This window comes from Patella vulgata, chromosome 8, assembly GCF_932274485.2.
Source record: "Patella vulgata chromosome 8, xgPatVulg1.2, whole genome shotgun sequence".
Classification (NCBI taxonomy): Eukaryota; Metazoa; Mollusca; class Gastropoda; family Patellidae; genus Patella; species Patella vulgata.
In genome coordinates, this window is record NC_065886.2 from 35,591,476 (window position 1) to 35,610,682 (window position 19,207).

Below are 19,207 nucleotides of genomic sequence, written 5' to 3' on the forward strand. Positions count from 1 at the left end.
TCGGACAGTCCAGCCTCTGTTACTCTGTAAGGGAGTGTTGCCATTCACTCTCTGGTTTGCTAAATCTATATAAATAAAATCAATGTGTGTATATTCGCACATCACGCTTCATCGCTACACTCCATCCCCAGCATGACCCTGTGAATGTTTTAGGCCATGATTTATGATGGACAAGATTATTTATTGGTTTAATTAACACAGCCAACAATCAATGTTAGACTGTAACAAGATGTAATTAAGTTTAATAGTAACGGATTATGTAAACTTGCGGGAAAACTTATGAGTAAGCTGGTGAATAAGCAGATCTTCGGCCCCAGACAAGCCGCGGGGTCAAGCTAGTTAATTATATCTCAAAGTTGAGTCTATCTGTGGATCTAGAATTTTAACATCACAAAGTTATAGACCACACAAACTTTTGACATTTACATTCAAACAAAGTGCGTGAGTATGTATGTTGAACGACACTTCGGATAGAAAATGATTAACGCATGTTGAATTATGAACAGAAATATTTTATAATTGGCTGTCACCGTGAACATGGAAAGACACTGCATGCAGAAAATGATAAATTAATGTTGAACGGAAATATGTAAAACATTGTCTTAGTCCGTAGGCGTGAATGGTGTTTCGTGATCAATCAGTTTGTTATTCATTTGAACACACAATGGCCCCTTAAACTTAAGTAGATTGACACTATAATTTTAATCTATAAAAATGGAGTCGACTTTTGGGGTATTAAATATCAATGACAGTTTGTATTAAAAGTTTGTAATGCATATAACTATAAAAACAGGACCAAGATATGTTGTACAGATTGGTGAAAAGACAATAGATTATAATGAGGAGTTCCGTTTATTTTTGACAACACGTAATCCAAGTCCAGAGATTCCACCAGATGCTGCATCTGTTATCACTGAGATCAATTTTACAACAACAAGAGCTGGTCTTACTGGACAGGTAGGTTTTAGTTTAATTTTACAAGAGCTGGTCTTACTGGACAGGTAGGTTCTAGTTCAATTTTACAAGAGCCAGTTTTACTGGACAGGTAGGTTCTGTTAAATGATCACATATTGATTCATCTATTTATAAAAGTAACCACTAAATTTCCCTTGTGGCACACTGTATAGCATATGTGCGTCTTCATTAGCCCAATTGGAGCAGAACAGTAAGACATTAAACCCTATTTCATATCATTTCATTTTTTCATTTTAGCTTCTTGCGATAACAATTCAACATGAAAAACCTGAACTTGAGGTGAAGAAAACTGATCTACTGAAACAAGAAGAAGACCTGAAAATACAACTGGCCAAATTAGAAGATTCCTTATTAGAGGTTAGTTGGGGTTGCCAATAAACAGGGTATAAATCTCACTCATAAATTGGTTGCTCTGTCAAGTGGGCAAGAGAAAGTGTTGCTTTCTCAACATGCGCGTTTCTTTGAGTCCTCTGGTTACCTCAGAATACTAAAGACCCTTTAGCGCATTATTGAAACAAGATTGTACCATATATTAGTCCTAAAATGACCCAGTTTGTGTTGATTGAATGTTAAAACCTATTCCTCTCTATATCTCAGCTGCAATGTAAATTTATATTTCAGTAGGTTAATATACATATAACTTTTGTATTAAACTTGCTTATTATATTTTGCGTTTATACAATATGACATATTAAATGTGTTTAAGTTATTATATAAGTTATGTTGCTTATTTTACTTGTATTCTAGGAGCTAGCCAACGCTAAAGGAAATATATTAGAGAATAAAGAATTATTAGATTCGTTAAATATGACGAAAGCTAGTAGTATAACTATATCAGATAGCTTGACGGAATCTGTCAGATTACAGTCATCACTCGATCAGGTGAGTATATCGTTACTTTATTTAAAGATGCATTACGTAAGATTTCAATATAGAGCTGGTCCTTCTTGCTATAATTATAGTTCCAAAATAGATAATGAAAAATGAATATATTGAAAATTTCTATCCAGTAACTTTATTCTGACCAAAGGTATAAGTGAAGTTTTTACATGTAACATTTCCATGATAATAAACAAAGTCTTCATTGTCTGTTCATTTATTGAGGTACATTCAATTTTATGTCAAATGTTTATATGGCACTTATGGTCTAACCCATTCAATGTCTTAGCCTTTCGATGGTCTAAAGAAATGTTTATGGCGTTGTTATTTAAACCCATGGCCAGATAATAATTTATATAACATTTGAAGCCAGAAAAAAGACCAGCAATATATAGGCAAATTAAGCTCTTCCATAATGTATCTTTAAATAATTCCATCTGATCACTGATCATCATTATATTATAGTGCTGGTTACACAAATAAATATCAGTAATTGATAGGGTCTAGCATGTGATACATGTAGGTTTGCTGTTTGTTAGGTTTGATGCCACCATCATAAGGTGCCTAATCTGGAAGGTTGTATTTTGGTTGGTAGAACGTTAAACCCCATTTCATTTCTTGTATTCTGGTTGTGTCAAGAAAATGTTATGATTTGCTATAGTTGTAGTTATTTTTCAAAATCATGTGAAAAGTTATACGTTTTATTGGATTCCAAATTTTGTGTTTAAGAACCTCCAACATTTTATGAATACATATATGTAAATTTCATTATAATATCACTGATTTTAGTAATATTATTATTTTATTTTTCTACAATATCTTAATTCAGGATATCTGAATGAGATTGGGGGACAGACATAGCAGCCTATGTAAAAACCTGTCTCACTGTAATACAGCTGAATATGTATTTTGTAAAATATTTGTTGTTTTTTTTTCATAAAGGAAAGGAATACATATTTACCATTAGCAGAAAGTGGAAGTTGTCTGTTTTTTGTCATCAGTGATCTGGCTAAAATTAACAATATGTATCGATTTAGTCTGGCTGCGTTCCTTCGTATATTCCAGAGAGCGTTACATACTCAACATGTAAGTTTTATTTACTTTCTATCTTCAATTGTAGCAAATCTAGCATGTTAGTCTTAGTCGTATTGTCGTAATAATCTGTTCAAGATGGATCTGGATTAAAGCCACAACGTTCCACAGGTGACCCTACTCCTTGTCACATACAAGCAAGGAATCAAAACCCCGCCACTTTACTCATTGACAGACCTTGTGATCTAACAAGCCACATGATCACCCACCTGCTCCATTTGTGGGGTTGGGTGGCCGAATGGTTGACGCAAGTGACTTGCATCATTAGATCTGTCATTGACTCAAGTGGCCGAATGGTTAACGTAAGCGACTTGCATCATTAGATCTGTCATTAACACAAGTGACGATGCTTTGATTTCCCGCTTGTACGTGACAAGGAGTAGGGCCGCCTGTCTAAATTGAACCATATGTTAGTCCTGAAAGTTTGTCGAGTGGACATTAAACTCTCTCTCTCCTTCTCCATTTGATTGATAAAAATGCCTGTAACTAAGTGCCATTGAGGATAATCGAGGATGACACATATTGTATATACCATTGTTTGTAATAATACATGTTTTGTGTGTAATATTATAGGATGGAAGTGGAACAGAAACCCGTATCAAGAATCTGGTATATAGATTACAAGTCATGGTGTATGAATATGTCTGTCAGTCATTGTTTAAAGAAGATCGTCTCATGTTCGCTGTTCACATGGTTCACGGAATGAAACCAAAACTCTTCCAAGAAAATGTAAGTCATCTGAGCAAATACAGGCGTTAAAATAATGATTTTAATTGTACTATGCTGTAACCATAGAAATGTAGATTACCATAATATGTTTGTATTGACGATACATCAAGCCTCCATGAACTATTGTGAGGGAGCCACATTGGCTCAGTGAGTAAAACGTTGGCTCGCTAACATAGAGGTCCCGGGTTTGATCCCTGTGTTGACTGAGAAAGTTCATCGGGATTTTCCGGCCTGGTTTTACCTTGTCAGTGGGGTAGGATGGAGTGCCTGGCAAGGTGTTTGGATGGGACGAAAAACCGGAGTCCAGTGTACACATAAAAGATGCCTTGGAAGTTGATAATCTAATAAAAGAGTAGGTCATCATGCAGCTGTCTTGGCAAAATTTCCCTCAGTCATAGCACACTGTATGGTGTATGCCCATCTTCATTAGCCCAGTCGGTGTAGAACAGTGGGACGTTAAATTTCATTTTATTTTCTAATCTCATATGTAAATTATCTTTGAAGGAATGGGAGGCCTTTACCGGTGTGCTAGTAGCAGATGTTAAGGCAGATAGCAGCAGATCACGACCATCTTGGGTTGAGGAGGAAAGAGGACAGGCTATCGCTGCTTTTAAGGTAAAGTTCACCTGATGATAAAGTTTAATAGATAACTGTAAATATAAAGACCAATTATGAGGATTGTTTATTGTCCAGGTTTAGTTTATGCTTTGATTGGCAATTAGCCATAGAGCACATTAAAAACTCAGTTTTATAGAATACAATCACTGGTTAATTATGCATGTAGCATAAGGTTTCAGCAAGTCTTATTGTTTTCATACACCAGAGGTGGGAACAAGTCATGTGAACTCAAGTCTGATTCGAGTCTCAAGTCACTGACTTTAGTACCAAGTCGAGTACTGAGTCTTCACAAAGCCCTGTTCAAGTCTCAAGTTCATCAAATGATGAGTCATCAGCAATTCATTTTGCAAGACCAGCGAGGCCATGGCTAATATGGCAAATCAGAGTTATGTCCCCTCATTGCGACTCGAGTCCTTTGCCCTTTCAGATCGTGAGTTATCACGACTGTCAAGACTGAATCGAGTCTCTAGTTGTGAAGCATATTTCAAGTCGGGTCTTAAGTCGAACTCGAGTTTCCATCTCTGTTGTCTGTGGGGAAAATGTCCTGCTCCCAGACAACAAACCCATATGATGGTTGTGTGAGTTTAGTGTGCCCAATTGTTTGGATGAATTGTGCATGCAACAAACCTACGGCAGTAAGAGAAATAGGAAGGAAATTTACAGACACATGGGTGCAGGTTGCTCAAGGAGCTTGAAAGTAACATCATGACACAATTATATAGAATGAAAGTTACGTAAAAACTTATTTCTGGCAACGTTTCATTATCAAGCAAAGAATGGCAATCATATTACAGTGACAATATATATACACAATATGGAAAAATGAAAATATCAATATAAAATGAGAAATAATCAATTAGAAGTCATTATGAATTCAAAACACTTATCTTCATAATTCATGTTTTTGTTAAGAATATAAAATAATGCTCTGTATTTACAGGTCAATTTTCCTAAATTGTTTAACGATATGAATCTAGATGACGGATCAACATGGTCCAACTTTTCACGTAGTAGTCAGTGTGAACTAGAGTTCCCGTCATCTGTAGAAAAACGGGTCTCTGCATTTCAACAAGTGTTATTAATACAAGCAGTGAGACCTGATCGACTACAGAGTGCCATGGCTCACTTTGCTTGTAATTGTCTGGGTAGGTTGTCTTTGTTTGTTAATCTTGTTACCAAATACATCTAGGTAGTTATTTTTAATTTTTGTAATTTGAAGTAGATTAGACGGAAACGTTGCTATCTGGGCAGAATTCCCCCTTCTCATATTTATGAAAGAAAGTTGCCATAAAGTTATTTTGATAAATAGAAGGACTTTTCTTTAGTATATCTCATATCATTGGCTTGTCATAGTAAATTATTTTTCTCTATATTAAAATATATTGATAGTTTTTTAGGGTTTGATATTTTAGAATTAAATTGATAGTGTTTTGAGCTTTGATATTTAGAATTAAATTGATAGTTCTTTTGGGGTTTGATATTTTAGAATTAAATTGATTGTTTTTCTGGGTTTAATATTTAAGAAATAAATTGATTCTTTCGATATTTTAGAAATGAAGGAATTATCCCCACCAACTGTTAATCTGAAGAAACTGTACCAGGAAACATTGTCCACGGAACCTATACTTGTGGTCATCTCTCCTGGTGTTGATCCATCACAGGAACTACAGGAACTTGCCTCGGAGATAATCGGTTTTGATAAATATCATCAGGTAAGCAAATAAAAAGTCACTGCCTACTATTTTATGAATAAAGGCTGTGCTACCATGAGCATCCGATATGAACAGAGATTATACCAACATTTTGTTACAGTGTTTAGGTCATTTCATGTTGTTCTAGTTAAACCCCCATTTCATTTCATGTTGTTCTATATGAGATTTCTATATAATACCCATCAAACTACCAACCAAAATCTGTTATGTTGTTGTCACAGGCCCTGAACAAGCTTTTAGATGTTAATAGAGTGAACATATGCAAAATTTTACAACAATGCAGAAATACATGCACATATCGCTGGTGGTTTAAGGGCTTGGGTGCCCGAATGGTTAACATGTGCACGTTGTATCATAAGGTTTGAGTGGAATTGTTTAGATTTCCAAGCTTGTAGGTCACAAGGAGTAGGAACGACTATCCAACCTTGTGGGTTTTCTTATGGCCCTCGGGTTTCCTCCCACTGCTAAAGACTCCTACGCACACGTGAATTATTGAAATGAAATTGAACCATATTTTAGTCCCGAAATGACCAAGTGTGTGAGTGGACATTAACCCCATTTTTCTCTCTCTCTCTCTGGAGTAGTCAATATTTACATGTATCAGGTGATAAAGGGTTAATTAGAAAATGGTGTTTATAATATTATTTCTTCTCATATCTGATAATTATATAATGGGCTATGACTTTTAAGTCAGTTAGTTTTATATTATAGTATATTATGGTTTGCTATGGTATATCAGATGTTGCTATGTTATATTTTTGTATTGTAGGTTGCTATGGGACAAGGTCAGAGTGAGATAGCAATGCAGTTATTATCAGAATGTGCCCTAAAAGGAGAATGGTTGTGTTTAAAGAATATACATCTAGTGACAGCCTGGCTACAATCGTTAGAAAAGGTACACAATAAAACATTTATTCTGCAGACTAGGTCATCATGTAATATACAATTAAATCTGGGATCTAGTTTTAATCATGTTTGTCAATCTCGACTGACTGGCAGTTTTATTTACTGGCTAGAGAACTTCCCCATCAGTTGATTTACAACACTCCCCGCTTGTACATGACAAGGGGGGTTGGATGGCCGAATGGTTAGCACATGCGCGCTGTATCATAAAGCCTGTTATTGAGTCAACTGGCGTGGTTTCAAATCCCTGGTTGTACGTGACAAGGAGTAGGGTTGCCTGTCCAACCTCGTGGGTTTTCTCCAGGTCCTCCGGTTTCCTCCCACTGCTAAAGACCCCTACGCGCAAGCGAATTATTGAAATAAAATTAAACCATATGTTAGTCCCAAAACGACCTAGCTTGTGTCAAGTGGACGTTAAACCTCTCTCTCTCTCTTTGTACATGACAAGAAGTATGGTCGCCGGTCCAACCATATGGGATTTCTCCGGGTCCGTTGGTTTCCTCCCACTGCTAAAGATCCCATGCGCAAGTGAATTATTGAAATGAAATTTAACCATATGTTATTCCCGAAATGACCTAGTTTGTGTTGCATGGATGTTAAACCCTATTTCTCCAAGTTTCTAAGAAAAAAAGAAAAAAAACAGGAAAAGGAGGAACAAACACTTTATGTTTATTGGAATATTAAATGATATATTATTGTTGATGATTTTCAGGAATTAAACTCACTGAAACCCCATAATGATTTCCGCTTATGGTTAACGACAGAAGTGCACCCTAAATTTCCTACGATACTTCTCCAATCCAGTCTAAAAATAACATATGAGGTAAGACAAACACAGTTGATATTTATATAATAAAATAGGACGAGACATCACACATCTAGCATTTCAGTTCATATATTTACTGAATTAAATATTTTCTTTAAAATATGAATAAAACAGTTTACAGAAATTATGTTTTCAGGGAAATTAGACTGATTTTATGGGTGTACCATTTCTCATTTCAAGGACCAGATCATCCTGGTGTCTCCAGTAGTCTCATTCCGTTCCACTCCACTAACCCCTGGGTTCATCCATGGGGGAGACACATATTTAAATTATCTGCCTTTGATGACTGCTATTTTTATTGACCAATAAAAAATATTGTTAAATACAAAGGAAGTTGGCAAAGGGAAGTAACAAGCCGCCATATTATGAATGTAAGTAATAAGGCTAAGACTGGTTTGTAAGCTATTTTATGATTGGAAATGAAATGAAATGAAATGGGGTTTAACAGCCTACTGTTCTGCTCCTATGCTGGGCTAATGAAGACGGGTATTTTATGATTGGGTTGTAGAATCAAGCTATGATCAAGGGCAGATAATTTGAATACCTGAATACCCAATGAATGAATCCAGAGTATAGTGGAGTAGAATGGAATGAGACGACTGGGGATACCGAGGATGGGATCAGATCAGTAGATGTTGTAGTATTCTTTGCAGAACACGTGATGTCACTTCTGATTTGATACTTTCCTTGTATTTCTGTAGACAAGATGTTTTCTAATATAAATTCACATTTTATTTTTAGACAAGATATGTTATATTTGCACTGTTCTACATTATTGAAATGACGTCAATAATCTGTAAATTGGAAATGTGAAAAGCAAGATTTTATATTTATAGGCTCCCCCTGGTGTGAAGAAGAATTTGCTGCGATCGTATGAGACGTGGACACCAGAATATATCAGTCGAGGTGGAAGCGTTGTTCGTGCTCAAGCGTTGTTTGCCTTGACCTGGTTCCATGCCGTAGTTCAAGAGAGAAGAATGTACATACCTCAGGTAATTTAATTATTTCTCCTCCTTCACCCAAAAATTTCTCAATATAGATGTTGCTCAATTTTGCTTTTAAAATTTTAATTAATTATGTAAATGTTGTTTTTTTCAGGGTTGGACGAAATTTTATGAGTTTTCGTTATCTGATTTAAGAGCTGGTGCTAATATTATTGATAGATTGTGTTCAGGATCAGGTAATGAACTGTTTATTTTTATACACCCACATAGAAATGTGGTTGTATATTTAGCCGCTGATTGCATATATTTCATTGACTGGCAACCTATCTTATTATATTGGTTGGTATTTATTTACAGGTCAGAACGTACAATGGCAGTTTATTCATGGATTATTTGAGTTTGCTATATATGGTGGTCGTGTTGATAATCCCTTCGATATGAGTGTCATGGTTTCATATCTAAAACAGTTCTTCGATCCTTCAGTTTTATCTTCACAAGGAAAAACAAAACGAGTTGGACAACTAAAAATACCAAATTCTACCAACTATACGGTGTGTATCTCTTTCTCAGGATTTTAGAATAAATAATTTTGTATTTGGGATGTGTTGTCAAGTGGGGCCACAGTAATTTGTTATGTAAGGGAATGTGACTCTTTAATCTCCAAGAAGGCCGCAAGGAAGCTCAGTATTTTTCAAGGCTGGTTCCCATTTGTCAGGAGTTAGCCTGCAAGGCTGACAAGGAAAGCAATGAATGAAGAGTGGGCAGAAATGCCAGGTATTCAGACAAAATTTAACTCTGAATCATTGCGCACTTTGGTGACTATATGCAAAGACTGGGCCCATAAAAATTCTATTAGCTCAGCATATCATGACCTGTAATGCGATGAACAAAGACATTTGATACGATAGGCAGTCTGTCAGAGATAAATAACCAACAAAGACGACTTTCATGGACCTTCTGAATTTATTTAAGTAATTACAATTCATGGGATTATCAAAAGTCTGCACACAACAACCAATCAGAGTTTTCCAAGTCTTGCTAGTTTGTATCACAAAAGTTTCTAACCAGTCGCATCCAAAGACACTATCAAGAAACTTTCCAACTAAGGCTGTTAAAGGTCAGATCTATATTTTTTTTAGTCAAGGTCGCGAGATGTAAATAGGGTTAGGGCATGTGATTGTTGACGAGATTGTGCGTTGGGGTTAGGGTTAGCACTAGCCCTGTTTACATCTCGTGACCTTGATGAAATCTACAGGTGGCCTTCATATTTACACCTAACCAGATGTTACGGCCAGCCTAATTTTGGTTTTAGGTCTTCAGGATCTTGATGATTAACCATGTAGTCCTCTTTGTGTGATATTTGTTGTGTTTCTTGAAATTTCACGATTTTTAAAATTTGATACCCAAAATTTTGTGAGCACAAGCAGATGTTTTTTGTTTTCCAAATAGTTTTGACCAAGAAAATGGACACAAAATTTTCACAATTGACCCTGAAGAATTAAACTTGAAATTGAACTGACCAAAGTACAAGATTCCATATGCCATATGTTTATGTGTAGTGTTTTTGTAATGCATCTTTAAAACTAAACAAGTTTTTATTTTTATCAGGATTATATAGAAGCTATTGAAGCGTTGCCGGAATTCGATAAACCTTCATATTTTGGTTTACCTGAGAATATTGAGAGATCCGCTCAACGAATCATTAGTTCACAAGTTATATCACAACTACGAATATTACAACGAGCAGACGTCAAGGCCAGTAAATTTGATAAAGAAGTGTGGGCCAATGAATTGGGACCTATTCTTAATTTATGGAAGAAGCTGAATCAGGTTTGTTGATTTGACCAATTTTTCTTATTGGTATGTGGCTCGAGGTTACTATCTACCAAGGTTATCAAATAGCTGTGGCCAGAGCTGGATTAATCTTTTAATCTTGTATGGGAACGCTGGTTGAAAATGTCACTGGGGCCCTTGCATCAACGGTAAAAAAGTGGGCATATTCTTGGCATTGTCCGTCACACTCACACAGATGCAGTTTGTATATGTCAGTATGGTAGATAGATTTATTTGGCACAAACATATACAGTGTAATGAGTAAAATCATAAATTATATGCTTTTTTAAAAAAAAAAAAAAAAAAAAAATTAGAACTGATTTGGGGGAAAGGGCCCCTGGTTGTAGCCCAGTCATCAACCCCCATAATCTGACCCTGACTGTGACTTCTGAATTCCAAGTCCAAACTGTAGCACTACTTATATAACTATATTATAAATTGTTTGTTGTATACTTTTGGCCAATTCAAAATGAATTATCATAATGAAGAACAAATTCTCTAATGCATAAATTTAAAAATTTAATCTGATTGAAATTATTGTGGTTATACTCTTCTTGTTTCAGGGATCTAATTTGATTCAACAGAAAATAGCAGCCCCTAGTGATAAATCTGGAAAGGAATTGCCCATAGTCTCCTTTATATTATTAGAGAGATATAATGCTATTCGATTAGTTCACAATGTTCACGCCTCACTCTCTGGACTCAGTAAGGTTATCAGGGGAACACAACTCTTAAATTCAGAAACACAGAATCTAGCTGCTGCTCTTCTGAATCAAGAGGTAATTATCGTATTATTTTATATTAAAGATGCATTATGTAAGAATAAAGAGCTGGCCCTTCTTGCTATAATAGTTCAAAAATAGATTCCTAAAAAGAATATATAAAAAACATTCATTCACATTACTTTATTCTGGGCAAAGTAATGGCTGTTTGAAGATCTAGCGTAGATCATTTATTATTGCAGCAACGGTACTTGAAAACCATGACAAAGTTTTGATTATCCATTTTATCGTCAAATTTTTAGATCATGGGGTTGAGGGGGGGGGGGGTATTCAAATCCATTTAAATCTCAGCCATCCAATGGTCTAGAGAGTTGATTATAGCTTGGCATGTCATGTGAATCAATGTCTAAATAACGATTTATATAACATTTGAAGCCAGACAAAAGACACGTAATATGCAGATTTATCTCATACATAATGCATCTTTAAGATATAAGGTTTTTTATTCTATAACTACATGCAAATACAAGCAAATATCATTGAATACGGCCATTGAATAACCTATAGTTGTATTCAATGGCTTGAAAACGTACTACTTTTGTCCATAATGACGTCACTTACAGAACTACGCCAAACTGTAATGACGTCACAACTAGGCAACCACAATTTTTGTAAAAAAGAAAGAAAAAAGGGCGGAACCTATGATGAATTTTAAAGTTAGTGGTGATGATTTTTTATGATAATCTAGATAGTACAGTGTATTTTAAGATTTGCATGTAGTTATAGAACAAAAACAGAACTCAATGACCATTGAATACCGCTCGGGTTATTCAATGGTTCAAGAGAGTGTATCCCTGCGCAAGTATTCCACGAGCGATATTCAATGGTCATTGAGTTATATCTATATACATAATGCATCTGGGGGAGTTGGATGGCTGAATGGTTAGCACGTGCGCGCTGTATCATAAAGTCTGTCATTGAGTCAACTGGCGTGGTTTTGATTCCCCGGTTGTATGTGACAAGGGGTAGGGTCGCCTGTCCAATATCATGGGGTTTCTCCGGGTCCTCCAGTTTCCTCCCACTGCTAAAGACCCCTGCGCACAAGCAAATTATGGAAATAAAATTGAACCATATGTTAGTTTGTGTCGAGTGGACGTTAAACCCCATTTCTCTCTCTCTCACATAATGCATCTTTAAGATATAGGAACTGAGGATCTTAGGGTTTTATATAGAGCCACAGTAGTTCACTAACCAGGGGGTCCTAGTTTTAACACTGGTGTTGGCCGAGAAAATTCCTCAGCTTAGTTTTTCACTTGTCAGTGGTTCAGACGATGGCCCTGACAAGCAAAATAGTCTAGTCATTCGTGCAGGATGAAAACTGCAGGCCACTCATTGGCATGCACATTAAAGAACCCTTGACAGTTGATGGAATGCCACTGTCTGGGTAAAATTTTCTTATATCACACTGTATAGAGGGAGCATGCTTATCTTCATACGCCTGTTTGGTGCAGAAACGAAGGACGTTAAACACATTTCATTTCTTTCTGAATAAATTGTGAACTTCAGGCCAAAACAAAATAGTAATTGACTATCTTCAACTTTAACTTTTTTTTAAATATGTATTTCAGACTCCAATTGTTTGGCTGAAAAGCTGGGATGGTCCAGAAGATCCAATACAATATTTACGAGGTTTAGTGAGCCGTGCCCAGTCCATGCAGAGTTGGGTAGAACGAGCTGAAGGAAATAGTTTGTTACGAGACACTTTAGATCTGTCAGAGTTATTTCATCCTGATACCTTCCTTAATGCCTTACGACAACAAACTGCCAGGTAGGTATTGTAGGTTGAGAAGCATTGAGGGAGCGGGTAGATGATGGCATAATGGTCATAAGGTCTGTCATTAAATCAAGTGGCATGGTCTCAAGCCCACACTTGGACGTGACAAGGAGTAGTGTAGTGTGTCCAACCTAATGGGTTTTTTCCGGGTCAAATGTAAAAACCCCTACGCCAAAGGAAATTATTGAAATAAAATTGAACCATGTGTTAGTCCCGAAATGACCCAGTTTGTTATGAGTGGAAGTTAAACCCCATATCTCTCCGTTCTTATTTATTATCTTCCCTTGAGTCTATATGACTAATTCAGTGTAGAATTAAAAGTCTCTGACTGTGATCTGTTCGGTATTGACCAAGATATGATGGATTGAAAATTTCTTAACGTTTGGGATCCTCTGCAGATGATATATACAGGGTAGCACCACCTCGGTGAAATGTGAAAAAATATTTAATTTATATCATTCTCCCACGAACATTCTAACATCAATGTCATCTGCGCTTATTTGATTATCCTATCTGATTGGTCAGTATCAACTAAACTAAGACTGTAGTAAGTGAGAGTTTATATGTAACTTTATTTTAAATAACCAAATTAATGTGCCATTTGTTCATAGTGTTATTACCCGTACAGGCCTCCATACCAGCCAACCTATCACATCCTCACTTTCGTATTCAGCCTCATTTTCAGAAGTCGTCTGTTAACCTCAGGACGACTTCGGTTCCTCTTGGAGCTGCCTTCAGTTCCTCTTGGAGCTGCCTTCTTACTCTTACCTGTCTTCAATCCCGGTAGACCTAGATCTATTGCCTGCCTTATCGTGTAATAGTATGCTGAACAAGTGTGCTGTCATAGCACACTACTTAGCATAATCCTTATAAGACATATAGAAATAGATTATACTAAAATTAACAAACTTATATGGATTGCTTGATAATGATACCTGTGTGTATTGAAACGTAGCATGTTAATAAAATTCCGAAGTAGTATATCCATATAAGTGTGTTAATTTTTCACTCCATATCAGTTGCCTGTTTTCATTTGAGAAAGTTAGTCTTGATTTCCCTACAGAAAAGTAGGATGTTAAACCCGATTTTATTCATTTTCTTTAAATCTGTGTTTATAAGGAAGTTGGCTGTTCCATGGACAGTAGTAGGGTGGCCTGTCCAATCTCCTGGGTTTTCTCTCGTTTCCTCCTACTACTAAAAACCTGTATGCAAAAATATTTAATGTTCTGTTTATCATACAGGGAAGTTGGTTGTTCTATGGACAGTTTAAAGTTTGCGTGTAGCTGGAAGGGTAATATACAGGGAGCTAAATACTGTGTTAAACTCGGAGGTCTACAGCTGGAAGGATGTAGCTTTGATGGATCTAGAATGTCAGAAAATCAACGAGATTCACCCAGTGTTTCTGCTATACCCCCATGTCTGGTTGCCTGGATACCAGCAGTAAGTAATTTTTTACTTCTTCATATATTAAAATATGAAGGGCATTTATATGGAATTTCTTACCTTTGACAAAGTTGCATTTATGGAACAGTTTTAGGTTGTTAGCATTTGTTTTTATACCACAAGAATGATTTTCGAGTAACAATAATTTTGATGAATGTTTTTATTTTATAAGTTTCTTTACCACCAGAGTTCCATTAGATATAGTGAGTGGTGAACATTTTTAAAACCGAAGCCAAATAAACTTTCAAGCTAATATTCAGGCCTTACAAATTTATGTTTTTAAAGGTGTTGTAATCGTGTTCGGTCACATCCTCAGCTACATTATAGGCAATGTATGTAAACAACGAACAATACAATATTTTTAAAAATCCATCCATTTTAAAGATACATTATGTAAGATTTAGATAAAGACCTGTACGTTCTTGCTATGTGATAGCTTAAAAAATAATGAAAAATGAATATATTGAAAATTTCATTTAATTTACTTTATTCTGAGCAATGTTATCAATGTGTGATGTTTTGTCAAGATGTGGCATAGATTGTTATTGTAGTAATGTTACTTGACAATCAAGGCTAAGTCTCGATTATCCATTTGATCATTAAATTTTTTAATCTTGTCGGTGTTTTAATCCACTTAAATACCCGCCATAAGATGGTCTGGCTGTTGCCACAATAATATACCATAATAACTTTACCCAGAATAAAGTAATTTAAATGAAGCTTTCATTATATTCATTTTTCATTATCTATTTATGAAATATTATAGCAAGAATAGCTAGCTTTATGTAAATCTTACATAATGTATCTTTATAAACTCTTCAAAAGAAGTAGGGGATATTCAGAAACAATACAAAACTGCAGAAATGCACTGCTGTTTTTATTAGAGGTAACCAGTGTATGTTAATAACAGGCCAATTGCCTACACATGAACATAAACAGTTCATATGCGCGACTTATCTGACGGCCCCATTTCACTCGCAATGAGATAAACTGTCGAAAGTGAAAATGGAGGTTTTTGATTTTTGTCTTAATAATGAGTAGTTGCTCCACCAATCCTCAGACATTCAGCAATTTGTCGTGGCATGCTCCTAATCAAATGTCCAATCACGATTTGGGGCAAACTGACCCACTCCTCTTGCTGTATTGTCGGTTGACTTTGACGTTGACAAACACGTCTCCCGATTAAATTAAATATAACACACTAAAGCAAAGATTCGCTAAACAGTAAATCGTATGCAAGAACCAATAGGAAAGCAAACATGGATAGGATAAACCAGCAAGCGGCAGTTTTCATCAACCCTTCCTTGAAGCGTCAGATTTGACAATGAACCCCTCCCACGTGTATGCCGCTATTGCATGTCGCACATGCAGCTCAGTGGTTCTGTTGGGGTGATAAGTTCTTCATCTGTGAACATGCTCTCAAAGCATGTCAAGTGTCCATGACTATTTATCATATCGCAACCTACATAGGTATTTGCATTTCAATATCCCCTACTTTTTTTTGAAGAGTATATATGCAAAACATCCTCAGAGACAAAGAAAAATATAATATTTTTAAGATTCACTCCATTTTAAAATGACATGTGTAATCTCTCTCCTGAACTTTTTCTGGGGTGTATTTTATACTTCCCTGAGATTTTTAAACGACCAGCACCTGAACCTTTTCTGGGGTGTATTTTATACTTCACTGAGATTTTGAAACGACCAGCACCTGGATATTTTAAAAGTAACATTTATACCAAATGACATGATATATTTGTATTATTTAGAGTGAATTACTTGATCATAGACGCAAGGTAAGTTATAGGGCGTGTACCCAAAAACATAGTGTGACATCTTGGTTTCAGATTTTCGTAACAACATAATTTCATAGTTGATAGGGATTGCTTTTGCTGTTGACAATACTGAATTCAACATAAATTGAATAGAATAAATAGAAAAGAGTATTTGAAGAATATTTAATAACTTATCCTTATTCTAATAAGGATATTAATTTCAGTAATTTCTACAGCAAAATCTTCTTTTTACAAAGAAATTTTAGTGTGTAACTTAAAAAGTAATATTAAGATTTCAGTGTATTGAATTCCTCAAAACCTTGCTTGTCTCCTATCTGAAAACCTGAACTCAAAATTTTTCTCCTCAACTTTAGATCCTTTCAGCTTCAGAATACCATGAAAACCATTACCAATTTCCCTCCCTCAACCCCTTAAAAACCATTACCAATTTCCCTTTCTTAACCCCTTAAAAACCTTTACCTGCCTCCTCCCCCCATCAACTCCTTAATTAATGATAACCCCTTTACCCTTTCCAAATCCAATTTTTGTTTGTGTTTGTCAAAAGGTCTAATTTAGAAAAGGGCAGTAAAACATATTTCTGAAGAAATGTTGCATACTTTCAAATGAATTGTTTGAAATAATCAACAATGAAGAAGTTTGAATGTTTATTATATTTTCAGCTAGTCTGTGTGTAGCAATGGAGACAACATATTATCAATAACCATAACCCGCGTTCAAATATGAATATGACATCCCAGGAACCTTTCTAGTGTGGGCAAAGATCTGGACCCTTCCATGCTCGTGCAGAGCATATTGGTGTTTTCTCCTACATTCATCGAAATAGCGTCGAATAAACAAACGTGCCAAGCATTGCCACCGTTTTGGCCTCACTCCACTCTTATCCAATAATACATGTATACAAGTATGGATCTAAACGAGCAGAAATCTCGTCTCAGTGCTTCTGGTTTAATAAAATTCTTAGGTAATCTCCTAGACCTCATGCCAATTTTGATGTTGTCTCCATCTCCCCCCCCCCTTCCCACCTACCCCCAGCAGCTTAAATTTCTGAATACGTGACAGATTGTGGAGGAATCCCTGTTATCATGATTTTCAGTGATCGTAACATTTGATTAAGATTCTGACTGCAGGACCTAATAATATATAGAGGATATTTGTCGTTTTGGCATGAGTGAAAATATTAATGTTTTCTTGCTTAGAGATGAAATAAAATATGTTGTTCACGACAAAACGACAAATGTTCTATTTAATTTATGATTTTACAATCATTTTAGGTAAAAACAACTAGCCAGTGAAATAACACTTTTATTTCACTGATAAAACGCAGTATTCCACTACTGATCATAAAATAAAATGATATATATTCCAGGAGTTCCCGGACCCATACAGTATAGATGATACAATATCTGTGCCGATATATTACAGTAGTACCAGAGATCATATTGTAGCAAAGTTAGAGTTACCCTGTGGTGGAAATCAAAACACATGGTTACAATGTGGAGCTGCTCTTTTCCTTAAAAATCACTGAAAATTCACCTATTGAAAACAATAAAAATTTTTTTAAAAATGCATGAAATTTGAAAATATGTACAAAAATATTCAAACTAGCCATAAATATAGAAAATAAAAGACAGCGTTATCATGTAGATTATTCTGTATGCCGGTTTCTATTGGTGTAGAATTACTTACTAAGTGTACACATCTTTTATTAGTCCATTGGGTGTAGAGATTAAAACTCATTTTTGTTCATCGACATTTATTTACTACATATTAATTGTCCGTCCCTGAAAAACATCTAAATTATTCTGCTGTTTACTGCAAGTATATGAATCGTCCATCCTTGAAAAACACCTTCATTACCCTGTTTACAAATATATTAAGTGCTGAAATTAGATTTTCATTTTGTTTGCCATATTCTCATATATATTTTGTTGTGATAGTAAAAACATTTGTAATTCCGTCCAGCTAATAATAACATTTGGTCTGAACATAATTTTTTTTCAGAATTTTTAAAATGTTTTTTTACAGAAATCCTGAAATGTTAAATTGATAAACTTATTTTTTTTACAAATACTTGTTTAAATAGATATTTGGATATATTTAAGTTATCAGAATATTGCTATTTATTTTCTGACTAGAGAAGTTGTATTTGTTTACATGTTATATGAACTTAAATTTATTTATACTCTTTTGCTGTGTGTAAACAAATTTTAAATTATTCTTTTCTTTTAAAACTAAAATTTAAATTCCAGACATTTTGAATTTTAATATTTCACATTTGAAAGAAATTTAAATTTTTGATTGATTAATGAATTGTATAAATATGTGGGAGATAATGTTATTTATTTATAAAGTTCTGAGTTATTCTGTGATAATAAATACTTAATTTAATATTCCAACCTAGTTTTTTGATGATACAAGTTCTTTACACAAGCCTAGTTATTTAAAATTTAATCGATGGTGGCACTTATCCTGTGTCACGGCAACTTATAGAGATAGAGCTCTGGATCTCCTGGTGACAAGGTCCTGTGTAACAACTTCAAACAAAAACATATATGACACCACGTATCTACGGTATCCAATCAACCTTTCACATTGTGTACTTTTCCAAACAGATATAACATGGAGAACCTGTGTTTTTATAAGGTCCATGTTTATATTATATATACAGTCTGAGGTTACAAGCCTAGAACTCTGACCAAACGGGGGGGGGATCACGGTGGCTAAGCAGGTAAGACACTGGTTTGCTAGCCTGGAGGTCAGGTGTTCTATCCCTGCATTTGCCGAGAAAGTTCATCCAGATTTTCCGGCGTGGTTCTCCCTTGTCAGTGATGCAGGACGGAGGGCCTGACAAGGACAGCTGTCTAGTCGTTCGGATGGTACGAAAAACCGAGGTCCCATGTA

At 35.4% G+C, this 19,207-nt stretch overlaps 1 protein-coding gene across 1 annotated transcript; it reads left to right on the plus strand.

Moving 5' to 3' along the window:
* Positions 1 to 984: 984 nt before the first annotated feature.
* LOC126830087 (cytoplasmic dynein 2 heavy chain 1) lies at positions 985 to 18,640 on the plus strand. The gene is made up of 18 exons (XM_050560345.2): positions 985 to 1,001; positions 1,213 to 1,332; positions 1,723 to 1,857; positions 2,797 to 2,940; positions 3,520 to 3,675; positions 4,180 to 4,290; positions 5,234 to 5,438; positions 5,845 to 6,005; positions 6,775 to 6,900; positions 7,621 to 7,731; positions 8,571 to 8,726; positions 8,833 to 8,914; positions 9,036 to 9,229; positions 10,287 to 10,508; positions 11,075 to 11,290; positions 12,862 to 13,061; positions 14,309 to 14,507; positions 17,673 to 18,640. Exons 3-18 carry the CDS (start codon positions 1,783 to 1,785, stop codon positions 17,829 to 17,831), a joined length of 2,517 nt encoding a protein of 838 aa, XP_050416302.2. The 5' UTR covers positions 985 to 1,001; positions 1,213 to 1,332; positions 1,723 to 1,782; the 3' UTR covers positions 17,832 to 18,640.
* The last annotated feature ends 567 nt before the right edge of the window (positions 18,641 to 19,207 follow it).

Excerpts from the sequence above, each read along its gene's own strand:
- LOC126830087 (XM_050560345.2), top strand. The coding sequence starts at position 1,783 with ATGACGAAAGCTAGTAGTATAACTATATCAGATAGCTTGACGGAATCT. Across the intron at positions 3,676-4,179 it reads CAAAACTCTTCCAAGAAAAT|GAATGGGAGGCCTTTACCGG; the intron begins GTAAGTCATCTG and ends TTATCTTTGAAG. Across the intron at positions 14,508-17,672 it reads TGGTTGCCTGGATACCAGCA|GAGTTCCCGGACCCATACAG; the intron begins GTAAGTAATTTT and ends TATATATTCCAG.